Source organism: Vombatus ursinus, unplaced genomic scaffold (assembly GCF_900497805.2).
Source record: "Vombatus ursinus unplaced genomic scaffold, bare-nosed wombat genome assembly UNPS02014818.1, whole genome shotgun sequence".
NCBI classification, from domain to species: Eukaryota; Metazoa; Chordata; class Mammalia; order Diprotodontia; family Vombatidae; genus Vombatus; species Vombatus ursinus.
The window spans coordinates 4,090,571-4,118,345 of record NW_020954596.1 but is presented as its reverse complement, the minus strand read 5'-3'; the positions used below and the strand labels follow the sequence as shown (position 1 = coordinate 4,118,345).

Sequence of the window (27,775 nt, the reverse complement as noted above, 5' to 3'; positions counted from 1 at the left end):
ATTAAAGTCAATTGCAAGTCATGTCATCAACTCCCCGGTGTCATGGTCCTCTTTGAGAATGAAGGACAAACACAACAACAACATTATATAAAAATAGGAACATCTAGAGGACTTTACTACACGAGGGAAATCCTTCAATATGGCATCTAAATTGGCTCTCCTCCATCACAATGGTAAATAACTTTGGTGAGCATATGTTTCCTTGTTTTAGTCTTTGACTGATGTTTACTGTCAAAGGATTCACTGAACAGGGTTATTTCTGGTGTTATATGATCCAAAGAATCTTGACAGAGTTGGAGGTATGATTGGGAGTTATATTGTTGTAAAAGAGCCTATAAGACAGTACTGTGTTTTCTTAAATCAGATGATCTTTCATAAAAAAACAAAGAATAAACACAATGGAATGTAAATGTTGAAAAGGTAAAGGTGTAGTTAATCGCTGAATATTGCTTTAGAAAGTCTGTCCCTACTAGTATTCTTCTCAAGGATGTCCTTGATTTATGTAGAGATAACTTTTAAGAAGATATTAAATAGATGGGATAGTAGTCATGAAAGGTTGATATCTACTGATGGTCTCTTGAGTACCTTTTTCAGTATTAATAAGGTCTGAGACTTTTCCCATACTTTTGTTATCTTCTCTTCCTTCAGATACCTTGCTTATTTATCCTCAAACACCCTTACAATTGTATTGCCTCCAGCATAGATTACCTCTACACACACACGCACACACAAAATTATGGACAAAAGAAGCTGATGCAAAAGTTAGAAAAATATATACTTAAACATCATCAATAGTAGCACCAGAAATCAAGCTAGAATTGTTTGAAAACACTATAAATGGATAATGAAACAATGTAGGAATTAAAGGAAGGAGTAAAATCAGAAAAAAAATAATATAATGAAACAAGAAGGAAATGAGTGAGACTAAAAAATCTCAGTGTGAGAAGACAATGAATCTCAGCAGTTTGGAAGTATTTTTCAAAAATATAAACAAAATAACTGATAAAGGGGAAAACAGTTGTTTTGCTAGAGGATAGAATGGTGACAGAGGAGGAAGCAGAAAAAAATTTTTTTCTCAAATTTTTCTGGAGCACTTTGTCCCTTATTTGCCCCCATCATTCTGTAATTCACATTATACTGATTGGTTGATATGTTGTAATCTGAAGTAGAATATAAGCTCCAAAAAATTTTTATCCTTGAAATCTAAGCAATTGGCACACAACCTTGTGCAGTAGGCTCTTAATAAATGCTTGTTAAATTCAATTGTATTGTAAGCAGAAAATTACTCAACTAGATAAAGATGGTGAAGTAGTATACACAAAAGTGATAGATTTGGGGTATAGAGCAATCACAAAAATTTAAGAATTATTGAGCTTCCTGAAAACTATGAAGAAGAAAATAACTTTAGAACATGTAAGAAAATTTTCTGGAAATAATGAAAATGGGAGACAGATTGCAGAATTGTGGCATATATTGACAGAATATATAGATATATTTTATATTCGTATATGTATATTCTATAGAATAAATAATATATTGGCAGAGTATATATATTTGATGGATATGAACTCTGAACTTAATTCATCCAGATACTTCACTATCAAGCTCTAACATTAAGATGACAAAGCAATGATTTTATAAGCAATTAAGAATAATGATATAACTTCAAAAAATTTCTGTTTGAATTCTGAAAGATTTTGGAGGGAGAAAAAAAGAAAACAGAAACTGGTATATGATATTCTGGAAGTTTTCTTTCAGTAAAATAAAATAAACATTACTTTTAAATATAAAACTAGTCATTCAAAAAATCGCTTAAATTTGAAAAAGAGAGAAGAGCCAATACTAAAATAACTTTTAACAAGCAAAATGAACAGGAGCAGAGCCTCTGATGTAGACATGAGTAATTAAAGTTAATACTTTGATAAATAGATAATTTATAACTGTGATAAGCTAGTTACTCTCTCAATGTAATCACCAAAAGGAAAGGTACTGTTTTGGTTAACTACTGAATAAGACAAACCTAAAGGGGATAAAACAAAGATGACTAATTTTCTTTTATATGTCACAGGTTAAAAAAAAGAGAGAGGTTTTTTTTGTTTTGTTTTTGTTTTTTTTTAAAGTAGAATAATGAAGGCAGAGAGTTTGGAGTTGGGTCAATGACAGATATAAATTCTTACCTGAAACAGGAAATTGACTTGGGTAGGTGAAGTTAAAAAAAAAAATGCCTAGAGCTAATAGATATAATATGGGGACTTTATTTAATGTTGTTTATGTGTGTTAGCAATAAGTATGTGAAAAGCTTAGGAAAGACACTTGGAGAAATGGAAACATTATATGTTTCTTATTAAATAATCTGACAAAAATTAAAGAGGATAAGTCAAATTTTTAAAGCATAATTTTAAAATACAAATGGATTGAACTTCCCTATAGAAAGGATTACTGAACATCTTAAAAATACATAACCTACACCTATGCTGTATCCAGGAAACACACAAAATGCAAAAAGACAAACATAAGTTTAAGATTATAGTATAAGGTAAAATTTACCAAACTTCTGCTAACTATAGAGAATCTGAAATTGTAGTAATGGTATCAGAACAAGACAAAGTGAAATCAGAAAGCATTAAAAGAGATAAAAATACATTTTCTTATAAGCTCCAAAGGGAAAGAGACTGTGACATTTTTCAATTTTTGAATTCCTTGCATTTAGTCCATGAGTTTCTTTATATCCTTAGCTCTTAGCAAGCACTTAATAAATGCTTGTTGATTGATGACTGACATGCTCTTGTAGGCTTTTAATAAATGTTTATTGAGTTGAACTGAATCCAGAAAATTCAAGGTAATTTTGATGATGAAAAATAAAAATATTAACTAGTTGTGTACCTAAAGGCTTAGCAACTAAATTTATAAAGGAAAATTTAACTGAGTCATAAAAAATATTAGAGGGAAAATCAATAATGGTGGGAAATTTCAACATTCCACTAATGAGATATGGTATACTCAAATGGCTCTGTTTTTCATTGACTGGGGAATTCCTTCTAATAATGCTGAGCACAACTCATTCATGCCTGTCTATCCTTGCAACTTAGGTTCATGTCCCTTCATAGGCTCACCTTCAAGGAGTAACCCAATATGACATAACAATGAAAATAGATATATCTGAAAAAGAAATTACAAAGAAAGAAATTGGATTGAATCAGCTGTTAAAGAAATTATATTTGATAGATATAGAGAGAAAACTGAATGGGAAAAATAGAGAATATATTTAAAAATACACATGGAAAATTCACAAAAATTGATCCTTTTCTGAGATTTAAAGAAGTTTCAGATTAATTCAGAAAGGCAAATATTTGAAAACCATTTGTAAGCCATGATACAATCACAAGTCTTCGAAGAAAATATGATCAAAAAAGGTACAGGGGCAGCTAGGTGGTGCAGTGGATAGAGCACCAGCCCTGAAATTAGGAGGACCTGAGTTCAAATTTGACCTCAGACCAAACACTTGACACTTACTAGTTGTGTGACCCTGGGCAAGTCACCTAACCCCAATTGCCTAAAAACAAACAAACAATAACAACAACAACAAAAAGAAACAGGTCCAGACATAGTTGAAAATGACTTGAATAATGTTCAAAATAAAAAAAATATAGAAACAATAATAAAGTATACTGAATACAATAGTAATAAAATATAATAGAATTTATGGTAACAACTCAGAAACAAATTTATACCTTAAAAGGTTTATGCTTAAATAAGAAAGAAAAAGAGAAAACAAATGAGTTATTGGCAGCTAAATGAGAAAATGAACAAATTAACATATAAAAAGTGGCATATAGAAGTTACTGAAAAAGGAGATGTGAAAAATGTGAAATAAAATAACAATTGAATAAGTGAAAGAGCTGTTTTTTGAAAGACCAATAAAACTGTTAAACCATTAAACATTTTAATTAAAAAAAAGATGAAAGTGAAGATCAAATTGCCAAAATCAGAAATGAGAAATAGATCATAATGAATACAGAATCACAGAATTTGAGAGTTGGAAGGGACCTCGGTGACCATCTTAACCAACCATACAAAAAAGTAAACCTCACTATAACAAGAAGAAATAAAGGAAATTAACAGAGAAAGAAGGGACAAAATAAAGATAAAACAAAATAAAGAAAAGTATTAAAGACTATTATGTATAGGTATATGATAATAAAGCCAAGAATACAAAACAAATGGATGCATATTTTCTAAAATACAAAATTTTCAAAACAGGAAACAGAAAAAAAAAAGCCAGAGGAAACAGGAATTATAAAACTTAAGCAAACTAGTTTTAGAAGTAAAATTGAAATAGGCCATTAATGTGTTAGCACATTAAAAAACATCATCAAGACAAGATGGACCCACAACTGAGTTCAGTAAAATATTTAAAGAACAAGTCATTCATATTGGAAAGGATCAGCCCAAATCTTTCATTTTACAGATGAGAATGTGTATCTAGAGAGCCAAAATGACTTGCCTGAGGCCACACACATGCTAAGTGTCAGGCTGGGATTTAGGCCCAGATCCTTGGATTTCAAAGGCAGCACTGTTTCCCCTATACTGTATCATGCTGCCTTTACAGCAGCCTTCAATAATGTAGCTGGATGCACAATAAATCCACAGAGACCTCCATCTATTAAATGTCAAAAACAGGATCAGAAATCGGGTCTTTCTAATTCCAAGTTCAGCCCTGTGTCCACACATCATGCTACTTCCCAATGATTACATCATGAAGGAAATGATAATGTGTGAACGAAAAAGACAAAGAAAAGGCAGCTAAACTCAAATGAAATATCATGGCCAATGCTAGTTCCCGAGGATAGTTGATGAAACACATCTTTCTTTTATAATAGGGAGATAGAGGAGACTTTGGAGGACAAATATGGCACATTTACACTCTCTGCAGCTGGGTTGGTGAGGATGGCTTAAACAGTTTTTTGTTGTCATTACCAAGAAGGGTGAAAATGACTGATGTAAAATACAAAATGCAGCCAAAAAATTCTTAAAATCTATTCCTGTATTATATAAACCGTTTTCAAAAACAGAGAAAGAGAGCATTCTACCTAACCCTTTCTATAAGACAAATAGGTTTTTAATAATGAAAAGGCAAAGTAAGAGTACTATAGTATTCTTAAGCTAATAAGCCCTTTTGAGGCAACATGGAAAAAAAATAGCTGTGGAAAAAGAGAACCTGAATCCAAATGGTATTTTTGATATTGGCTATCCCTTTGCCCTTAGGTGAGTCAATTACCCTTCCAAGTCTCTTCCTCCCTCCCCACAGGTTCCTTTTCTGTTTAAAAAAAAAAAAGTGACAAAAAAGAAGGCCTCTCAGATCTCTTCCAGCTCTGGATCTATGACCCTATGAATATCAATGCTAATATATCAAGTAAAATGCTAGCAAGTGGAATATAGTATCATGTTTTTAAAATTTACTAGGAATGCAAGGATGATTCAATATAAGGAAAACAAGTCTATAATAGATCACATCAATGGAAAACACACAAAATCATATGATTATATCAATAGATGAAGAATAGTCCTTTGATAAACTATTAATCCTTTATGGTTTTTTTTAATCAAATAAAACATTGAAAAGTAGAGGAATGGTATTTTTTCTTTATAACAATATATTTATTTGACTTAAAAGCTAATCCTTACATGTGATTTAAAAAAAAAAAAACAACAGAAGTTGGGGAAATCACTTAACTAAGTGACTTACATGTGATTTAAAAAAAAGCAGAAGTTAAGAAATCACTTAACCTCTGCCTCAGTTTCCTCAACTGTAAAATGGGGATAACAATAACACCTTACCTCCCAGGTAGGAAGGATACCTGGTTGCTCAATGATATCTTCCTGGATATTTCACACAGATAAGCCTGGGCTTGGTCCTTAACTTTGCAGATTGACAAACTTCATTTTATCTAATTACTCAGGAGCGATCAGTTCTGGGCAACTGGTTCATGCTAATCAAATTTACTAGAGACTGATTTGTAAACCAGAATGCCAATTTGTTAATTTACAAATGGGAAATACACATGGCATGAGAACTAATATTGGTTGACTGCACAGAGCCCTCCCTCCTGATGTGAAAGTCCACTCAGGAGACCAATTTATTAATTTACAATGGGAAATAAACCTGGCATAAGAACTGGTGCTGGCCATTTGTAAAGGGCATACCCTACTGATGGCTAAGTTCATTCAGGAGATCAAATTAAAAAATCTGATTGTTTGGCAAACACTGCTGTTCTGTCATTTTCCAGTCATATCCGACTCTTTGTGATCCCCTTTGGGGTTTTCTTGGCAAAGATATTGGAATGGTTTGCCTTTTGCTTCTCCAGTTCATGAGAAAACTGAGGGAAACAGGATTAAATGACTTGCCCAGTGTCACACAGATGGTTGGTTGGTTATTGTCCTTTGTTCTCGAAGAAGACCAAAATTACATCACTATGTTGGAGTCAAGGCACAGTATGCCTGACTATGGTTGATCAAACTAGTACAAGCTCAAAAGGCTATACCACAGGTTGGGAACAAAGAGTCCACATGAACATTTGGAGTAGAGATGTCTCTATACTTGTGTCTCACTTTTCCTTTGAGCTACTGAAATTCTGCCTTGCTCATAGAGCATAGCACCTTTTTTGATGCAGGCAGACCATGCTGGATGGTCCTTTGCCAGTATTTCCCATATGACGCAATTGATTCCAAAGTTCTTCAGAGAGACCTTGCGAGAGTCCTTGTATTGCTTCTTCTGACCTCCATTTGTGAGCATTTGCCTTAACTTCTCCATACAACAGTCTTTTAGGCAAACTGGTGTTTAACATTTGAACAACGTGGCCAGCATCGGAGCTGTGTTCTCTGTTTTATTTATTGAAAAATTTTTTGTTTGTTTGTTTATTTGTTTATTCATTCATTCATTCATTCATTTATTTATTTAGAGTTGTGCTCTCTGAAGCAGAGTTTGAATGCTTGGCAGTTCAGCTCAAGAAAAGACCTCAGTGTCTAGTACCTTATTTTGCTAGGTGATCTTCAGAATCTTCCTAAGACAATTGAGGTGGAAGCGATTCAGTTTCCTGGCATGGTGCTGGTAGACTGTCCAGATTTCACAGGCATACAACAATGAGGCCAGCACAACAGCTCGGTAGACCTTCAGTTTTGGTAGGCAGTCTAATACTTCTTCTCTCCTCCAGGTTTCTTCAGAGCCTCCCAAACACTGAGCTAGCTCTGGCAGTGCACGCATCAACTTCATCATCATGTGTACATCACTGGAAAGTATACTATCAAGGTAAGTGAACTTACCCACAGCATTCAGTATTTCTCCATTTGCTGTAACCAATGGTTCCATGTATGGATGGTGTGGTGCCGGCTGATGGAGAAGCTGTTTTCTTGGTGCTAATTGTTAGGCAGAAGCAGCAGAGAATCCATCTACACTTTGTTGCATTGGCTGCAGGGGCTGCATTGAGTGCCAAATCATCTGTGAATAAAAAAATCATGTACCAACTCTCCCTACACTTTAGTCTTGGCTTGGAGCCTTTTCAAATTAAATAATTTACCATCTGTATGGTAGCTGACCTTGATGCCATTTTTTGTCTCTGTTGAAGGCATCTGACAACAGCACCAAAAACATCATGCTAAAAAGCATGGGAGCAAGCACACACCCTTGCTTCACTCCACTGGTGACTGGGAAAGTGTGAGAGCATCAACCATCATCCAGAACCCTTGCAAGCATGCTGTCGTGAAACTGACACACAACACTGATTAACTTTTCCAGGCAACCAAATTTTGCTAAGATTTCCCATGAGCACTCACAGCTGACAGTATCAAAGGCCTTGGTCAGATTGATGACTTTTGTGTACAGACCTCTCTTCTGCTCCTGGCATTTCTCCTTGAGTTGTTGGGCAGCAAACACCATATAGACCATTCCTCTGCCCTTTCTGAAGCCACTCTAGCTCAGGGTAGATGACCACCTTCCCAGTGAAGGATCAACCTGTTAAGGAGGACTCTAGCAAGAATTTTGCCAGCAATGACTAAGAGAGAGACCTCCCTGTGATTGTCACAGGACAACCTATTTCCCTTTCCTTTATAGAGATGGAGACAGGGGATGCATCCTTGAATTCCTGGGAAATAACTTCCTTTTGCCATATAATCTGGAAAATTTCAGTCAGCTTTTGTATGAGCAGTAGGACTCCCCCCCCCCCCAACTTGTAAATTTCAGCTGGAATAGAATTGGCACCAGGCATTTTGCCACATGAGAGGAGCCAAATGGCATTCGAATCCTCTTCAGTAGAAAGTTTGGCTAGAGAGGAACAGACTTCAACTTGAGGTATATAGTCAATGGCTTCAGCATTGATTGATGATAGTCTGTTGAGAATATCACGGAAGTATTCAGCCCATTTTTCCAGGATCGTTTCCTTATTTGAGATGTAGCATATTGGCCCATAAATAGCCTTCAGGGCATCACAAAAGACATTTGGATTGTTATTATCAGTGTAAAACTAAATTTCATCTGCCTTCTTACTGAGCCAACTGTCTGAGGGCTGTTCTAAACTCAGGAAGAAGAGTCTTCCTAACTCCAGGCCTGGCATTCTATCCACTGTGCCACTTAGCTTTTGCCCTTCGTAAACATAAACCCCAGCAAAGTGAGTTGCAAGTCAGAAAGGGTATTTCCATTAACCTAGGTAGGATATGTTGACAAATTGACCTTCTCAGTTGTAGGTATGTTTCTGTCTATAGAATCAGTATTGGTCATCTAGAATCAGATTGTTTTTTTCCCCAGGGACAATTTTGAGGTCAAGCTGCATAGACACACACTGACAAATTCTGACTTGTTGTAAAGCTTCTGTCATCCCAACACATATTACAGTTTCCAATTTGACAATTATTTTCTATTAGCTACATTTTAAATTGATATTTTCCTTTTTTAGGAAGTCCCCTAGATCCTTAGCTGAGGTTCAGAAAAGTCCCTTAGACATATCACCAGCTAATAAATGTTTCTAATGTTGGTGACTTAAGTAGTTGGTTAAACCCATCCTTTCTATGATGATTCTTGGGAGATTTCATTTCCAAGAGTCTCACTTTCTGAGTTTGTCCCCAAATTTGGGAACTCCTTGTTTGGAGACAGTAGCCCTTTGTGCACTGCTTAAATATTTTAATACATTATCCCTGTAGAATTTCCAACATTGACGTTGTTTCCGCCCAATTTACAACAGTTGTTTCTTAGACAGGGGCTGTTTAGTTTGGTAAGGAACCATGACCTTTTCCTTTAATAATGGTAGGAAGATGCTTAGCACAAGATCAAAGTAGATGAGGGAATTCGTAGATAAAATATTTCTACTTAATATATCCTTTCAATTTGGACTGTGTTTTGGTACTAACATATGGATGTAGAGATGTTTGATATTCTAGTAGTTTCACTTGAGGTAAATGAAGGCACACTCTGAAAAACTGTCAATATAACCTGCACTCCTGGCACAGAATAATCTCAAAATACTATTATCACTTCTTTGCTCATAGCATGCCAATGGCTCACAACTACATACAGGCTAAAATAAACCTCTTAACCCGGCAAACAAGAACCTTTGCAATGTGGTCCCATACCTCCTCCTACTTTCAAATTCAATAAAGATTTATCAAACGTGTATGTGAGAGACACTGTTAGGCCTGGGGCATACAAAGCTAGTTCTCAAACAGCTCACAATAATTGTGGGCAGAGGGTTTTGGTAAAGAAGAAGTAACCAAATCACCACGATGTCAAGCAGAATGAAATTATCAAGGAGAGGTAGAGGCAAAGCTCTATGAGAAACGTGAGGAGGGGGACCAGGTCAATCTATTACGGGTTTTTTTGTGTAAAGTTATCATGGTGTAGTGGAAAGAGCAAGAGATTTGAAGTCCGGAGTCTCACCACTGACGTTGCTGTGTAACCATGGGCTAATCACTTAGCCTCTTCACTGGGAAACTGGGGACATTACTTAAGTCTTTACTTTGAGGGCTTGTTGTGAGGGTCTGCTGGAAGACTGAGATGGGATGGAGGAACCTGAGGCTTTCCCTTTTCTTCTAAGACTTCTTGGTGGGATTGCAACAGTTACTTAAACATTTCGAAACTTTATTTCCATTTGCTTTCTCACACTGGTATTTCTGTTCAGTTTGTATCACTGTTACCCAGATGATCCGAAAGGTTTCTTCCAACTCAAACAGCTAATGTTTGACCCTAATTTTCGGGAGGTGATTTTTAATTCTTCAAAAGTAATGGTGAGGGACGGTGTTGGGGGTTTGCGGGGATTTTGAAGAGACAGTGATAAAAGGGGGGGTGAGGGGGAATTTCGAAGGGAAGATGCTTCGGGGAAGTTGTTGGGGAATTTTGAAGGAATGATGGTGAGGGAAGAAAGGAGGAAGGTGGTGAGAAGAGAAGGCCAGAGGGAGGTGCGGGAGGAGAGGCAGGAAGGGGAGAGGGTGAGGCAAGTGGATGGAAATGGGGAAGAGGAGGAAGGTAAGGGGGAGAAAGAGGGAGGTGGAGAGAGGAGAGGGTGGGGGAAGAAAGATGGAGAAGTGGGCGTGAGTGGGGAGGGCACAAGGTGGAGGAAAAGTGGGGAGAAAAGGGGAGACGGTGGGGGAAAAGAAGGGAGATGTGGGGGAGGAAAAGAGAGGGAGAGGTGGAAAAGGGGGCAATTGGGGTCGGGGAAGGGGGCAGAGCGGGAAGGGACAAGGCGAGAAGCAGATTCTGAAGGGAGGGGTCTGGAGGATGTGCGCTGGGGTCTGTCCTCCCCCGGTCCGCGTTGGGATTCTCGAGAACCGCCGCCGTCGGCCGTCGGCCGCCAGGGGGCGCCTTCTCGCTGCTCTGCCCGGGAGCCGGGGACTGGGCCTACTGCAGGGACATCATCCACCTATCCGTCGGTCTGTGGGTCGGGGCGCCCCCTCAGCCGGCCGGCCACGGCCTCGCTAGGTGTTGCCAGACTCCCGGGGGGCTGGGGGAGCGAGGAGTGGGCTCGTGCCAGAGGCACATCGAGAGGAGCGCGCGGCACCACCCGACGGAACCCCGGGGACCCGCCGCCTGCGCCGACGCAGCGCCTCCGCCCACGCGGAAGCCCAAGCTCCGGCCAGCCCCTCCCACCGCGGCGCTTAGAACCTCCACTGCGCACGCCCCAGTCGCCTCCCCACCTTCTCCTGTCTTGGCCCCTCCCCTCTCTCCCTCCCCTCCCCTCTCCTCCCCTTTCCCTCCTTTCCCCCCTCCCCCTCGGCTCTGACCGAGCGGGCCACCGTCCGTCTCGTCCAGTCCTGGAGAAGGCGAAGCGGGTCCGGGCGAGTGTGTGTGTCTGTGTGTGAGACGAGAGGGGGAAGCCGTCTCTGCCTCCCTAAGATGGTGTCGGCGGCCGCCGAGGGAAGGCAGAGGAAGGGGCCGGCGGCGGCGGCGGGGGCGGCGGCGAGCAGTGAGAGGACGCGGAGGCCCCTGCCGCAGTGCCAGGGTCCGGGTCGGGGCCGGGCGGCGGCGGCGGCGGCGGCGGCAGTGGTGACAGGGAGGGCGAGGGCGAGGAGCGGGCGGCCCGCGCCGGGGCCGGGGTCTCGACACCTCCCGCGGCCCCCGGCGGCGGCGTCGCCGCTGCTGCTGCCGCTGCTGCTGCTGCTGCTGCCGCTGCCCCTGCCCCGGGCGGCCGAGGCGGCGGCGCCGGGGGCCGCGGCGTCGGGCTCGGCCGCGGCCGAGGCCAAGGAGTGCGACCGGCCCTGCGTGAACGGCGGCCACTGCAACCCGGGCACGGGCCAGTGCGTGTGCCCGGCCGGCTGGGTGGGCGACCAGTGCCAGCACTGCGGGGGCCGCTTCAGGTGAGCGAGCGTCTGGGACCCCCCGGGACGCGGGCGCTGTGTCAGGCAGTGGGAGCCACGGTGACACCGGCGCTGTGTGTGTGACCCTGGGGGACACTGCGCCTGTGTGTGGGGGCTCGGGGCTCGGGGGATGGGGGCCAGCCGTGGGGGAGATCACCCCGGCCGTGGCCGCTTCTCTGGGTTGTGCTGGAGAAGGCCCTTCAGAAACCCCCAAACCCTGGAGAAATGTCAGAGCAAGGTGGACCGGGGGGTGGGAGGAAGACGGCTGGCTCAGGGCATGCCAGATTGCATAGCTGGGGGCCGCTGGAGAGGGTCTTCCCCGGTAAAACTGGGACCTGTACGTCTCAGGTGGGAGAAGGTAGGACCCCGGGTGCCCATGGCTGGAAGGTGGGGAGGTGAAGATCGCTGGGTAAGGCCAGTGATTGCAGTAGTAGCTATAATAAGGGTGGAGGCATCTGGTGCATAGGAATGGGGCTGGGAAGTAGAGTTTGGGGTTGGGGGAAGATAAGGTCATTCATTGTCTCTGTTAGGAAAGATGAGGATTCCAGAGATGGATCTGGGAGAAGACAAAATTGGGGTGGAATGGTGTTGGGACTAACATTTTATATCCACAGATCATCAATCCAGGGTTGGAAGTAACCTCAGAGGTCATGTAGTCCAATCCCCTCATTTTGATGTTCCATAGTTTCTGCAGTGCCCTTCTATCCCCCCCATTTAGAGTTTTTTTGGGAAAGATACTGAAGTGGTTTGCTATTTCCTTTTCCGGCTTATTTTACAGCTGAGGAAACTGAGGCAAACAGGATTAAGTGACTTGCCCAGGGTCACATAGCTGGGAAGTGTCTGAGGCCAGATTTGAACTCAGGAAGATGAGTCTTTCTGACTCCAGGCCAAGCTTGATAGTCTATCCACTGTGCCATCTTGCTGCCCTTCATTTTACATATGAGGAAAGTGAGGCTTTTGCAGGTTTCCCAGAGCTAGGTTCAGGTGGGTTCAAGGACTCATAAAAGGTTCAGTTTTCTATAGGAATAGGAGCATGGAAGTAATTTGTGGGGATACAGTAGAGGAAATGGCAGTGGCCATTGATTTTTGGAGTAGAAAAATATCACCATTGAAAAGGGGGGGAGGTTTCATTAAGAGCAGGAACTGAGAAGAAGCCTGCCAAACTTTAGAGGTCTTGTCTGTCTTGCAGATTAAATTTGAAGTTTATGAAGTACCAATTATAGGCTAGGCTCTGGGAGAACAATGAACAATGAGTACAAAAACAACACTTCCCAGACCCCAAGGAGCTTAAAATCTATGGAGATCAGGAAAGTACACAAATAAATCTACTACAAGGTAGAATATAATAAAAGTGAAGGAGAAATGAGACAAAAGGTTCTAAGAAAATTTGAGGAAAGAATGATCCTCTCTAGCCGGGTTGTTGAAGAGGGAAGTTTTCATGAAGGAAGTAGTAGCTGACCTGAACACTGAAGGGAAGGAAAAAGCTTTCAGGAAAATTTGAGGAGAGTAGTGTGACCCCCAGGTGCCCTGTTTTGTAGGTGGTGCCTGCTGGATAGAGGTGAGCACCTAGGAGTCCAGCAGTGTACTTTTTTGAGGAAGAAGTAGTAATAAGGGAAGATTTAGGAAAATTGATTCTGACATTGGGCTTCTCTGCTGTAATGAAATACAATTGAGGGGACTTCTTTTATTCTTTTTACACACAAGAGTGATGCCCCTTGCTTTGGGCAGAGTTCTTTCCTGAAAGAAGAGTTATGGTTTTGGTTCCAGTAAATGCCAGATATTTTTGTGGGTGAGTGGTATTATTTGTGAAAAAAGTACTTAGAATACTATTGTTTTCCAATTTTTTGGCTCAGGTTGGATTTTGTTTACTTTGAGCAAGGTTTTAGTTGGAGGATTCATCCATATAGTGTCAGTTTTGATTGCTGTGGAATGTCTAATTTGATTTGGACTTTTAACTTCTATGTTATTAGGTTAAAGGGTATTGAGTGAATGTCCTCATTTATAATTAGTTGTTTAGAGAAAGTAGTTTCTGTATTTAGAGCCCACTTGAAGTCGATTGCATCATACCAGTGCTCTGTTTTGCTATCTAAGTGAAGATTTTATTGTATTAGAAATGTGGTGGTCCTTTTCTGCTTTTCATTACTGGCTGAAAATGTAGAATGGAAAGAACAACACATAGACTGGTAAAATTGGAATGATACGTTTGCAGTAATTATATGCTTCTTTCAAGTGCAAGGTGCTACAGAAATGCTTAAACTGGGCAAGGATAATAGTGTCATTTTAGAGCCTTTTCAGAGATTTCTAAAGCAAGGAAATAAAATTCTTTCTTTCTTATTTTCCATATGTAAGCTATTCATAATTCAGTTGTAATTTTTTCTGTTTTCTGACATCATTTAAATTTTCCTTTGTAGTACAAATCCCATTGAGTTAAGGGTACAAAAAATTAAGCAACCCTGTTATACATTTTTAGATGCAAATTTTAGCTCCTTCATTTTAAACTAAAATTTAGAAAGGATCGTGTGACCCAGGATAAGCAGTTGAACTTCTCAGTGTCCTAGGCAATTCTCTGACACTATAAGTTGCTGAGCATGTGTCAGTGAAACCGTGGGCCTGATACTCTCTCCCCTTCCTCCCTCCAAGCCCATAGTTGAGAAAACATTTTTCTTAATCTGACCTTTCCTCCTGAAAACCTTTGGCTTAACCAAATTCCAATAAATATTTTGGAAACTGAAGGTAAAGGATAGGAGTCAGGAAAAAGAAAACAGGTTTTACAAAAATGAAATGTTTTCCTTATCTAGATCTATCAGTGGGTTCATATAGTGGCATTGTTTACCCACCTGCTCTGGGGACATAAGTACCTTGTGACTAACTTAATGGTGGTCCTCTTAAATTTTTATTTTTGGAAAATGTTAAGTGGGAAAAATGGAACAATGAGGTCTTTAGTTGCTTATAAGCAATGATGTTTACTTGTAATCCCAAATTTCTCCCAGTGAAACAAATAATAATTAAAATTTTTTTGAAAGTTGCCTCTAACAAGACTTCTAATGTACATCTCCAATCCTGCCGAAGTTTCTCTTGAATGCCAGTCTTGAACATCCAGTTCTGTATCTATTATTGTCTATATGTCCTACTGTCACCTTAAATTCAATATGTTTAAAACCAAACTCATTCTTTTCTTCCCCAAACCAGTTCCTCTCCCACACTTTACTGTTTCTGTCAATGGAACCACCATTCCCAGACCATCAGTGTTGAAACTATTGTCATTCTTGATTCTTCTCTCTTATTCTTGATTATTAACCAGATGTGTTCATTCTTTCTTTTGTAAAGTCATTTCCAGATGTCCTTTACATTTTCACTACTACTACCATCATAAATCCTCATCACCTCATGCTGTGTATCATGTCTAGACTTATAATACTCTCCTGACAGGTCTGTCTGTCTCCAAAATTCTCTCTCTCCAATCCAGTAGGTATTGTTAGATTATTTTTCTTCAAAGACTACTTGCACGTATTTTGCTTGTGCTTAAAAACCTTTAGTTCTGTTCCTTCCCTTTTACCTCCCCCTTATAGGATAAAGTCTAGACTAGTAGACTAGGAGGGACATAATTGATGACTTCAAATATTTGAAGGGCTGCCCTGTGGAAGAGGAATCAGATTTATTCTACTTAGCTCCACGGGAGAGATCATCTAGTTCAACCTCTTCATCTCACGGATGAGTAAACAGAGGCTTTTTATGTATATGCACTCTTCACGGACAGGGATTTCAAGCAGAAAGGCACCTTAGACATCAACTGGTTCCTTCTTCTCGTTTTACAGATAAGGAAATCGAAGCTATAGAGAGCTTAAGAAATGTGCCTAAGGTCATATAGGTAGTAAGTGACAATACTGTGAATCAAACGCAAGTCCTCTGATGTCTTTTTACTGTGTACCACACACTGCCTCTATCATATGGTAGTAAGTACCAGATTTGAAAGTAGGTGTTCTGCTTTGAAATTCAGTGTTTTTTATACTGTAGCAGTCAGGATATTTATGACCATTGCCTAAACAGGTGCTTAGGGTTGAATTCCTAGTCCTGTTGCCTCATTTCTCTTGCACCCCTTATCGTGTCACTCCTTTCCGCTTTCCAGACCTTAGCCTTGAATTACTTCCACCATTTGCTTCTTCTGCTCCTGCTTATAAGCTTCTGAACCCACAATTGTCCTGGTTGGATGCATTACAAATTCATGTTATTCAACATCAACTGAGCCCTCACTGAAGCAAGGCAGTCTTTTTATTCTTCCTTAATCGATTCTCTATTTCACTTCCCACAGAAACTATTCTAAACCTTTTCTTTCTTCTTCAGGCCTCCTCTACCCTACTCCTTCTCAGCTGAGGACCTTATCTCTAATTTTATTGAAACAAAAATGAGACTATTCAACATGAACTCATCTTTCATATTCTTCACCTCAAAATCCCTTGATATCATCTCATACTCTTCTCTTTTCCCCCAATCTTTGACAAAGAGATGGCCCTTTTTCTTGTCACTCCTAACCCCTCTACATATATATTTGATTCTTTCCTCTCTCAATCCTTTTTAAAAATTAAATTTTATGTTTTTCAATGAACAGGAATCTATTTTCTCTCCCTTTCACCTATCTCCATCCATTGTTGGGGGAAAAAGAAGAGAAAAACCTCTTGTAGTATGTAGTCAAGCAAAACAAAGTCCAGCATTGGCCATGTCCAAAAATTATATATATCACTCTGTACCCTAAGTCCATCATCTTTCTATTATAAAGTGACTAACATGTTTCATCATTAGCCCTCTGGAATCATGGTTAGTTATTGGACATGGTTTAGGATTCTTAGGCCTTTCAAATTTGTTTGGAGGCAGCTAGGTTGTGCGAGAGTAAGATTGCTGTAGATGGACCCAGGAAGATCTGAGTTCAAGTCCTTCCTCAAATATTTATTAGAAGTGTGACCTTGGGCAAATCACTTAACCTCTTACAGCCTCAGTTTCCTTATCAGTAAAATGGGGATAACAATAGCACCTATCTCCCAGGGTTGTGGAAGGATCAAATGAGATAACATATGTACTTTGAAACCTTTAAGTGCTATTTATGTAAATATTAGCTATTATTATTATTCCAGTATTGTTGTTATTGTATAAATTGTTTTCCTAGTTGTACTCACATCACTGTATCATTTCATATAAATCTTTCCAAGTTTATCTGAAACTGTCCCTTTTAAATTTCTTATACCACAATAGTATTAAATTACATTCTTATGCTATAATTTGTTCAGCCACTTCCCAATTGATGGGAACTTTCCTCTTCCCATTTTCTTCCTTAGATTGCATTGTGACCATTCCCACTTTTTCTTGAATCTTCAATCTGTCCCTATCAACTGACTCCTTCCCTCCTTCTTTCAAATTATAGATGTCTTCCCTGTCCTTTAAAAAACAAAAACAAAGAAACCAATCTTTACTAAAAAACCTCTCAGTCTCTCCTCAAGCTGTCATCTTCTATATCTCCTTTTCTCAGCCAAATTCCTTGACAGAATTGTCTACACCAGTTGTGTCCAGCTTAACTGGAACTTGCTGCCAGCATATTGACTTAGAAAACCACAAAATAACATTATCTGTGTCATATTATATTTTTAATTATTTTGTTAAACATTTCCCAATTACATTTTAATCTTATTTGGGTTGGTGTGACAACTCTGGTGTATAATCAATGCCTCTACTTCCTTTCCCCATCCTCCTCAACCCTTTTTAATCTGGCTTTTGACCTTATCATTCAAATAAAACTGCTTTCTCTGAGGATACCATTAATTTCTTAATTGTCAAATCTAATGGTCTTTTTTTCTCAATCCTAATCTTTTTTGACTTCTTTGCTTCATTTGATACGTTGACCATCTTCTCCTGGATACTCTCTTCTCCCTGTATTTTCATGATTCTCTGTTTGAGAATATTTAGTCTCTTTTGCAGCCTTCTCATTTGCATAATGAACGGTAACTCTGGATGTTTCCTAGGGCTCTATCCTAAGTCCTCTTTTCTTTATCTGTCTCTCTCTCTTGGTATCCTCATCAATTCCCAGCATGTTAACACTCATCTCTAAGCAGAATATTCCCAGATCTCAGTATCCACCCTCAGTCTCTGCCCCAAGCTTTAATCCTCAATCAGTAGTTATTTATTGGACATTTCAAACTGGATGTCCTAGAGATATGTTTAAAACTGAACTCATTCTTTTTCTCCCTTAACTGTCATTTCTTCCAGACTTCCCTATTTTTGCTGAAGGTGCCACCATCCTTCCAGTACCTTAGGTTCCTAATCTTAGCTTTGTTCTCAGTTCCTTATTGTCCTTTAGCCCACAAAACCAATCATTTGCCAGATCTTGCATTTTCTACTTTGACAGGGTCTCTTCCATTGACCCTTCTCTCCACTCAGACAGCTAGCTACCACTTAGTTCAAGCCCTCATCTACTTCTCAGATAGATTGTTGCATCACCCTCCTAATTGGTTTTCCTGCCTTATGTCCTCACTGCCGTAGTCCATCCTACGTACTGCTGCCAAAGTAGTTTTCCTTTAACACAAATCTGACCATGACTACTCTATTCAACTCCATTGGCTTTCTGTTGTCCCTAGAATAAAATATAAACTCTATTTAACTTTGAAAACCCAATACAACCTAACCCCAACCTACCTTTCCAGACTCATTGGACATTATTTCCTCCTCTCATACCCAGTGATCCAGCCAAATTGTCCTTTATTTCTCAGTTACAGCACACTATCTTTGTTTCCGGAGTCTTTATACTGAGTATCACGCCATGCTCAGAATACACTTTCTCCTTACCTCTGTCTTATAGAGTACTACCTCTTTTCCTTTAAGGTGTGTTTTGTCACCATTTTCTGCATGAGGCCTTTTCTGATCCCACCCAACTGCTAATACCTTCCCTCCCATGATACCAACTTGTGTTTACCTACTTTGTATGTGTATACACATATAAATATATAAGTAGGTTTGTGTTTTTTGTATTTATTCACTTAATATTTATGCTGTGAATGTCTTTATAGGCACTTTTGTTAGAATGTAAGCTCATTGAGAGTAGTGATTGTTTTATTCTGTGCATTTATATCCCTAGTTCCTGGTACTTATTAGGTACTTAATAACTACTTGTTGATTGATTGAAGTCATGTTAGTAATGGTCTAGAACATTTTGTGAGAAATCAAATGGAGGCCTTCAGTTTATTAAGAATTGGATGGCAAAGGAATTTTGTAGCATATTAGGTGAGGAAATTATTGTTACCTGTATGTGGATTTATTTGTAAAATCCACGTATAAGATTTCTTTCTGATGCATAGATAATTTATTAAAAACTTACATGTGTCCATCACTGTGCTGAACTTTGGGGATCCAAATACAATCAAGCCAATAGAAGTCATTCTATATTCCAAAGGAGTTTACATTCTAGTGGGTAAAGATTGCACATAAAGATGATCTGGAAAAGGGGAGAGGTGAAAGGTCATGGATTTGGAGCTGGTGGCCTGGAAATGAGGTGGAGGCTTGGTTCAGGACTAGATAAGGTGAAACCTCATCTCTTTCAGCCCATGGGGGTTCTCAGGGCCAAGTCCAAGTTTTCAGTGAGAAGTAGGTGGGGATGAAGGCTGGAATGGAAGGGCCATGATCTGGAGCTGTTTGATAATGATCTTTCTCATCTAATCTCTCCCAGGACTTTATTTTTGAGCTCTTTTTATCTCTAATGGTATCTTTTCTCCCTGCTAGACTGTAAGTACACTAGGAGGGCAGGGATTATGTCTCATCACAACTTTGTATTTTCCCCAGTGCCCGGGACAGTGCTCTTTGTACACGTTAAGTTCTTACACATACATAGGATCTTAGATTTTAGGGTTCGAAAGAACCTTAGAGATCATCTAATTGAACCTTCTCTGTGCCTCCCTCTCCCATATTGTAGATGAGGAAATTGAAGCTCAGAGAGAGGAAGTGACTTATCTAAGGTAATAATCAACAGGGTTAGGATTTGACCACAGGTGTTCTAACTCCCAATCCAGTGTTCTTTCCACAATATAACTTACCTCTAATGAATGACTGAAGTTGTGGTTGGAGTAGAAGCTGGATTAGAAGACTTTTAAGATTCTTTCCAGTTTTATAATTCTAGAGTCACTTATGAACAATTTGCTTAGTGTGTGGATAGCTTAGTGTAATTGTTTAAATTCTGGTGTATTTGGAGGCAGACTTATGAAATTTTTATGGCACCAATTTACAGGTCTTAAAATGTTTGTATGAACCAATAGATGGTTTATATTAAAATAATTTTGTTCTTAGCCATAGAGAGAACCTAAGAGCTAATAATTTAAGAGCTTCAAAAGTCTTTAGGATAAAAGCAAAGTCTGATTAAAAACTCATTTTTAATCGACTTTGACATTAGAGCTCATTACATATAGTATTAGAAATATTTATCTTTTAAGTGTTATACAAATATAAAAATAGATGCTGAATCTCTTTGAGCAAAAATTAAATTTTTATGCTATTTTATTTTCAGAAGTGGTATATATGAAACTAGCATTGATAATAGTAGAGATGCATGTGTGTGGAAAATGACAGACCTATTAGGAAAACATTCCATTGAAAACATTGACTTTGCCACATCTCTAATCCATCCATCCTCCACTCAGCTGTCAAATTGATCTTCCTAAAACATAGGTCTGACCCTGTCATTCTCCCCTGCCTTACCCCACCCCCATTCTGTAACCTCACAGTTGCTCCCTCTTACCTCTAGAATCAAATATGAAATCCTCTGGCTTTTAAAGTCCTTTTATAACCTGTTCCTTACCCCCATTCCCCCTGCTTTTCCAGTCTTCTTACATCTTATTCCCCTCCATGTACTCTTTGATCCATTAACACTGGTCTCCTTTTTGTTCCTTAAACATTCCATCTTTTAACTTCTACATTTTTATTGGTTGTCTCCATTCCTGGAACTCTCCCCCCTCCTCTTATCCTCCTGACTTCCTTGGCTTCCTTGAAGTCTCAACTAAAGTCCCACTTTGTGTAAGAAGTCTTTTCCAGTCCTCCTTGATGTTAGTGCCTTTCCTCCAAGACTTCATCCCCAAGGGGCCTCTCTTCCCCATTTATAATGCATGTATCTTATTTGTATGTAGTTATTTTCATGTTGTCTTCCTAATTATACTTTGGGCTCCTTAAGAGCAATGACTGTTTTTTTTGCCTTTTTTTTTTAATATATCTAGCTCATAGCACAGTGCCTGGCACGTAGTAGACACTTAATAAATGCTAGTCAACTAATTGCTGGTTGATTGATTAATGAAATTTTTTTTTTTCAGTCTCTTCTTCTTTCATGTTTCATTGTGTCAGGGTTGCTGCCATACATCTATTATACTCATTCAATTTTCTCCTTGAAATCAGAATGTTAGAATTGGAAGGAACCTATTAGATCATCTAGTCAGGACTTAATTCCCTCTTCCTCCAGTTTTTTATTTTTTACTTTATGGTGTTTGTATTGATACCTTTTATATCATTTATTTCTGAATATCTCTTTCTCATTATTATTCATTTCTTATGTCATAAAGATTAAAAGAAAAGGAAAAAAGCATTTCAACAAAATCAAACAACACATTAACCGTGTCTGATAGTTTTTGCATTATTTCACACCCATAGGCCTCAGTCTTTACAACTAAGGGAGGGAGGTGCATTTCCTCTCCTTTTCTGGGCCAAAACTTCTCTGTCATTCTAATTACTGATGGTTTTTGTTTACATTGTAATTATGGTGTACATTGTTTTCGTTTGTTTTTCATTGTTGCTTATTTTACCCTGCATCAGTTCATGGAAATCTTTTATTCCCCGATTTCTTCATGTTCATAGTTTCTTATGACCCAATTTATATTCTATTGCATTCCTATACCACAATGTGTTTAACCATTCTCCATTTGATAGACATCTACTTTGTTTCTTGCTGAATCTGAAGCCCATAAAAATGAAGTGACTTGTCCAAGGTCATTTGGCTAGTAGATGTGCACAGTCACATCTCCAGTGCTCAATCTCTTACTCTATACTGCCTCATGGTCTTTGTATCCTGAGTGCTTTCACTGTACCTGGCATACAGCAGGAACGTAGTATATGCTTTCTGATTGACTTTATGGACCTGGGGTCTCACTGATATAAAGTACCCCTTCCAGTGATACAGATTGCAACCCATCCATGCCATTTCATCTTCTGTGAATCTTGTCCATGTCCTTCCATCAGTTCTCCACAGAACGTCTATCCAGCATGTTAAGGACTTTTGTCTGGTAGTATTGACATTGTTTGGAAGGGAGGGAGAGCGCTTGGGCTGGCAGTCAGTTCTCTCATTCTTGCCTTATGACATGCCCACCTTCTTTTCTGGCTATACAACTTTCTGATAAACTCCCCTAAGTAAATTCTCTTTTCAATGCCTGTAATAATTAGTTGGGAACGATTTTGGATGCCTTTTTATTTTTTTAAAGCATCAATCATATCTCAGTAAACTACTGTACCGTAATTTGAGGTTCATTCAATCCCAATTTATCACCCTGTCAAGATTTTGGTAGCTATTATCTACTGCCCCAGAATATTCTCTTTCCTTCCTTAGCGAGTTCAGTGCCTGGCTCACAGTTTTTCCACCCCAACTCTTGCCCTTATACTAGAGGACTTCAATAAATAGATAAGATAGATAGATAGATAGATAGATAGATAATTTCCTCAAACACCCTAATTTCCTACATACTCAATTTACTTAATTCCCATAACCTGCTTCTCCACTTAATCTCAGTTACATATAGTAATAGTTATACCCTTGATCTTCCCATCACCAGCAAGTGTTCCATTTCTGTGTTCATGAACTCTGAAATTAATTTGTCAGTCAATCTGTAAGCACTTATGAAATGCCTGCTATGTGCCAGGTTCTGTGCTAAGGGCCAGAGATACAGAGAAAGGCAAAAAACAGTTCTTCCCTCAAGAAGTGCACAGTCAAATTGGGGAGACAACATGCAAACAGATGTGTACAGACAAGCTATATATAGGATAAATAGGAGATGATCAGCAGAAGGAAGGCTCCAGAATTAAGAGAGATTGGGGAAGGCTTTCTGTAGAAGGTGGGATTTTAGTTGGGATTTGAAGGAGGCCAGGGAAGCTAGGGGGTAGAATTGAGGAGGGAGTACATTACAGGCATAAGAGATAGCCAGAGAAAATGCCTGGAGGTGAGAGATGGAGTGTTTTGTTCTGGGAACCTCAAGAAGGCTAGTGATTATAATCTTTTATCATTCGTTCTTTTCCTCTGCTTTATGACCTCTAACCTGTTCTTCATCCCATTGCTACCTTTATTCACTCCATCCCTCAGTTTTTTCCCAGGGCATGACTTTTACACTGATTACACTTACCTTCTTTCACACCATGGTGAACCAGTTTTATTTTATCATGAATTGCCAAGACCCAACCTTCCTAATTGATTCACTGTGCTGTTCACCACAATGACTGTTCCAAACCTTTTTTATCCCTCTTCTAGCCTCTCATGAAATCCCTTTCTTGTGCCTTCTCACCTTGCCTCATGTGTTGCTGAGAAAATTGAGGCCATTCACTAAGAGCTCCTTTTTTTTTCACCTCCGCCTCAACTCACATCACTCAGCTACCTTCCCCCACTTTCTGTTTCACCACTGTCTCACATGAAGAAGTCAACCTACTTGTCAAGAGAAAACCATCTACATACACTTTTGATCCCACTGATTCCATCTTCTCAGCAGTGTATCTCTGCTATCATCGAACTCTCACTATCGACTGGCTGCTTCCTTGCTGCCTACAAACACACCAATGCCTCCCCTTTCCTAGAAAACCTCTTACTTTGTCCTACCATCCCTGTGTATTGTCTTATATATCTTCTCCTTTTTGTGGTTAAATCCCTTGAGAAAACTGTCAGCTCCACTTCCCCCTCCTCCTGCTGTCTTCAATTCTCTTCAGTCTGACTTCTGGCCTTGTTAAGCTGAAACTGCTTCCTCCAAGGTGACTATTGCGATAAGACCAGTATGCATCAGGGTCTCCCCTCCACAGGTTAAGCTAACCTAAAAAGGGACAAAATGAGGCTTGATTGGATGGGAAACAACACTCAATTGGTATGCCTTAATTGATGCAGCTTCCTGGTAAGTGTCTGTTCTTATTGACGGTGGCTTCTTGATTACCCAAGGAAACAAGACCCACTCAAGGGTCCTTTTGGATATTATGGATGTCCCAAGACCCCGTGAGGCACTGCAACCTGCCCTGATGACCAGATGGTTTCTAAGGGTTACTGTATTCCCATTGAATATCTTTTCCATGTTAGGGCTGAGTAAACCTTCTTTTGGTAACTATTAAGTGACCTAAGAATGCCTAATTTCACCTTAACATCAAATCTGAAGTTGTAGGGTGATGCCCAAGTCAGGGCTTCGCCTAATACTAGTGATCTCTTAATTGCTAAATCTAATGACCCTTTCTCAGTCCTCATCCTTCTTGACCTCTTTCCAACCTTTGACATTGTCAATCACTGCTTTTTCGTAGATAGTCTCTCTTTATGTCTTAATGACACTGCTCTCTCCTGATTCTTCTCCTTTTTGTTTGACCATTCCTTAATCTTCTTTGTTGGATCTTCCTCTAGGACATGCCCACTCTCGGAGTTTCACTTTTTTCTTATTTTAATCATTTCCCATGGGTTCAATTACTACCTTTATACAGATTATTCCCAGACCTATGTTTCAGGCCCTTGTCTCTCTCCTGACTTGCAGTTTTACTTAGCAATTGCCTCTTGGACATCCCATTGACTTCTCTAACTTAGCATGTGTAATGTAGAATTCATGATCTTTCCCTCAAAACCTTCCTCTCTTCCAAATTTCCATGTTACTGTTGAAGGTATCACCATCCTCAACTCCTCACTCCCACTTATCCCACTTAATCTAATCTGTTGCCAAGTTTTGATGTTTTTACCTTCACAACATCTCTCCTGTAAATCTCCTCTCCATTTATACAGGCACAACCCTGGTGCAGGCCCTCAACATGTCATGCCTGTACTATTGCAATAACTTTCTGGTTGGTTTACCAACTCCAGTATATTGTCCACTCAGCTGCCAAAATGATCTTTGTAAAGCACAGGTCTAACTATTTTACCCCCAATTCAGTAAATTCCAGTGACTCTCTATTACCTCCAAGATCAAATATAAATCCTTTCTTTGGCATTCAAAGCTCCTCATCACCTATTCTCTTCATACCTTTTAAGTCTTGTTTCATTTTACTCTCTTCCACTTTATGATCCAGCAACACTGTCATACTTGCTGTTCCTCATGCCCAACACTCCATCGCTTGACTCTTTATCTTTTCACTGGCCAGCTGTCCCCCATGACCAGAATGCTCTCCTAACTCACTGTCATCTCCTGACTTTCCTGGCTTCTTTCAAAACTAGGCTTAAATCCCATTTTCTGCAACATGCCTTTTTCAGTATACCCCATTGCTAGTTCCTTCTAAAATTACCTCTCATTTACACCTTACATATATCTTGGATATACATAGTTTTTTGTATTTCTCTCCTATTAGAGTATGAGCTCCTTGAGGGAAGGGGCTGTGTTTTTGCCTGTCTTTGTATCCTCAGTGATTGACATAGTAAATGACACATAATAAGTGCTTGATAAATAATTGACTATTGACTAATCACAAAGGCTTCATTCATTTATGTGTAGTTTGCCATCTCTGTGCCTTGAGGAGAGAAGCATACTTTGCTGTTACGTCCTTGGAAATCACAATTGGTTACTGCATTGGTCAGAATTTTTGCAGTCATTGTTTAAACTGTTCTATTGTTTCTTTGTAATTTCACTTACAACTTCTGAAGTTTCCCTAAACTCTCAATATTTATTGCTTTTCATGGTACAATAATATTCCTTTATGTTTGTATACCACAGTTTGTTCAGCTATTTCCCAATTAAGGGATACTTGCTTTGTTTACAGTTTTTTCTAACACAGAAAGAGTTCCTAAAAATATTTCTGTATATATAGGACCTTTCCCTCTGTCTTTGACTCCCTTCTAGTAGTCATTTTACTGGGTCAGAGGATATGTACAGTTGTGACTTTTCTAGTATAATTCCAATTTGTTTGCTAAAGTAAGTGGGCTAGACCTTTGCTGACAAAGTATTAGCATGTCTGTTTTCCCATGGTCCCTCAACATAATTTTCATTGTTTATCATCTTTGCCAAACTGATAGCTATGAAGTGAAACTTCAAAGTTGTTTTAATCTACGTGTCTCTTATTAGTTATTTGGAATTTTCATATGGTTGAAGGTCTCTTCAGTTGTTTCAGTTGTTAACAACATTTTTTCTTTTGAAAACTGCCCATTCATCTCCTTTGACCACTTACCTGTTTGGGAATGGTTTTTGTTCTTATATTTCTGTCAGTTTCTTATAATCTTGAGTATTGGAGCTCATCAGAGCAGATCAGAGCAGGAAGAGACCTTAGAGGTCTTCTAGGAAACCATGTGAGGAATCTGAGGCTCAGTGAGGTTAAATGACTACTCACGTGCATTGTAAACTTGTGTGTCGGATGGAGAGTTGACCCTTCTGCTTGCCAAAGCCAGTCTTCTCTACACGTACCCTCGTTCGAGGGTACCCCTCTTGCCCTCATCCCCTCTTGCCTTCTCTAGCAAATTGTCCTCTCCATCATCCCAGGTCTCAAATACTCAATTTCTTTCTATTTATCAGCACCTTCCTTGATGAATACAAATATTCAATGTCTCTCCCATCCTTAAAAATCCCTCCTATAATCTGACCATCCCTAATAACTGTCATGCTATATCTCTCCCACTTTGGGCTGCCTGTGGGAAAGTAATGTACTTTAGGTGCCTCCATTTCTTCTCCCTTTCTTCTAAACTCTCTGCAGTCTGACTGACTTCATCATTCACCTGAAACTGCCCTCCCCAAAAGTTACCAATGATTTCTTAATTCCCAAATCTTTCTTTTCTTAATCCTCAATCTTCTGGACCTTTCTGAATCATTTGACCTTGTTGATCACCTTCTTTTGGATTCATTCTCCTCTCTAGGTTTTTGTCACCCTGCTCTTTCCTGGTTCTCCTATCAGTCAGATTGCTCCTTCTTAGTCTCCTTAGCTGGATGTCATTCCTGCTAACTGGGTATCCACTAAAGCACTGGCCTGGGCTCTCTTTTCTTTTTCCTCAGTATTTTTTTTTTTCTCCTCAGTACTTTTTAATGATCTCATCAGCTCTCATGGGCTTAATTATCATCTCTATGGAAATGATTCCCAGATTAATATATCCAGCTCTAGTCTCCTTCCTGAGCTCCATTTCCCCATTACCAACTGCCTTTTGTACCTTTTGAACTGGTTGTCTCATCGGCATCTTAAATTAACATGCCTAAAACAGAAGCCGTTGGTTATCTTTCTCTCCTTCTTCCCTTCCCCCAACTTCCCTTCTTTTGAACTTCCCTATTACTGTCAAGGGCACCACCATCCTCCCAGGTGCCTAGGCTCCTCGCCTTGGTGTCATTTTTGACTCCTCCTCATCCCATAAATTGAATCTGTTGCCCTGTCTTATAATTTTTTTCTCTTGCATATACTTCCTTCTTTCTACTCATACAAACCGCTACCTTATTTTAGACCCTCATCACTTCTCACCTGAACTACTTCAATAGCCTTGTAACTAAACTAATTCACCAACCTACCAAATAACCTCTCTTCCTCAAGGTACATGTCCAATTCTAATCCATTCTCCACTCAGCTTTCAAAGTTATTTTCCCTAAATAGTACATCTTTTTATGCCACTTCTCCCCTGACTCAAACCACAGTGGTTCCCTATTAATTCCAGGATTAAATCTTTTTTTTTTTTTTTTTTTTTTTTTTTGGTGAGGGCAGTTGGGGTTAACTGCTAGTGAGTGTTATGTGTCTGAGGCCAGATTGG

The 27,775-nt window shown here is 39.6% G+C and overlaps 1 protein-coding gene across 1 annotated transcript in view; it reads left to right on the top strand.

The window, feature by feature from the left end:
* Nucleotides 1-11,279: 11,279 nt before the first annotated feature.
* ATRN (attractin) overlaps nucleotides 11,280-27,775 on the top strand; it is a 236,299-nt gene continuing 219,803 nt past the window's right edge. Inside the window, exon 1 of the mRNA XM_027836676.1 lies at nucleotides 11,280-11,835. Within this exon, the coding sequence (XP_027692477.1) occupies nucleotides 11,375-11,835 (461 nt within the window). The 5' untranslated portion in view covers nucleotides 11,280-11,374. The remainder of the gene's footprint in view (nucleotides 11,836-27,775) is intronic.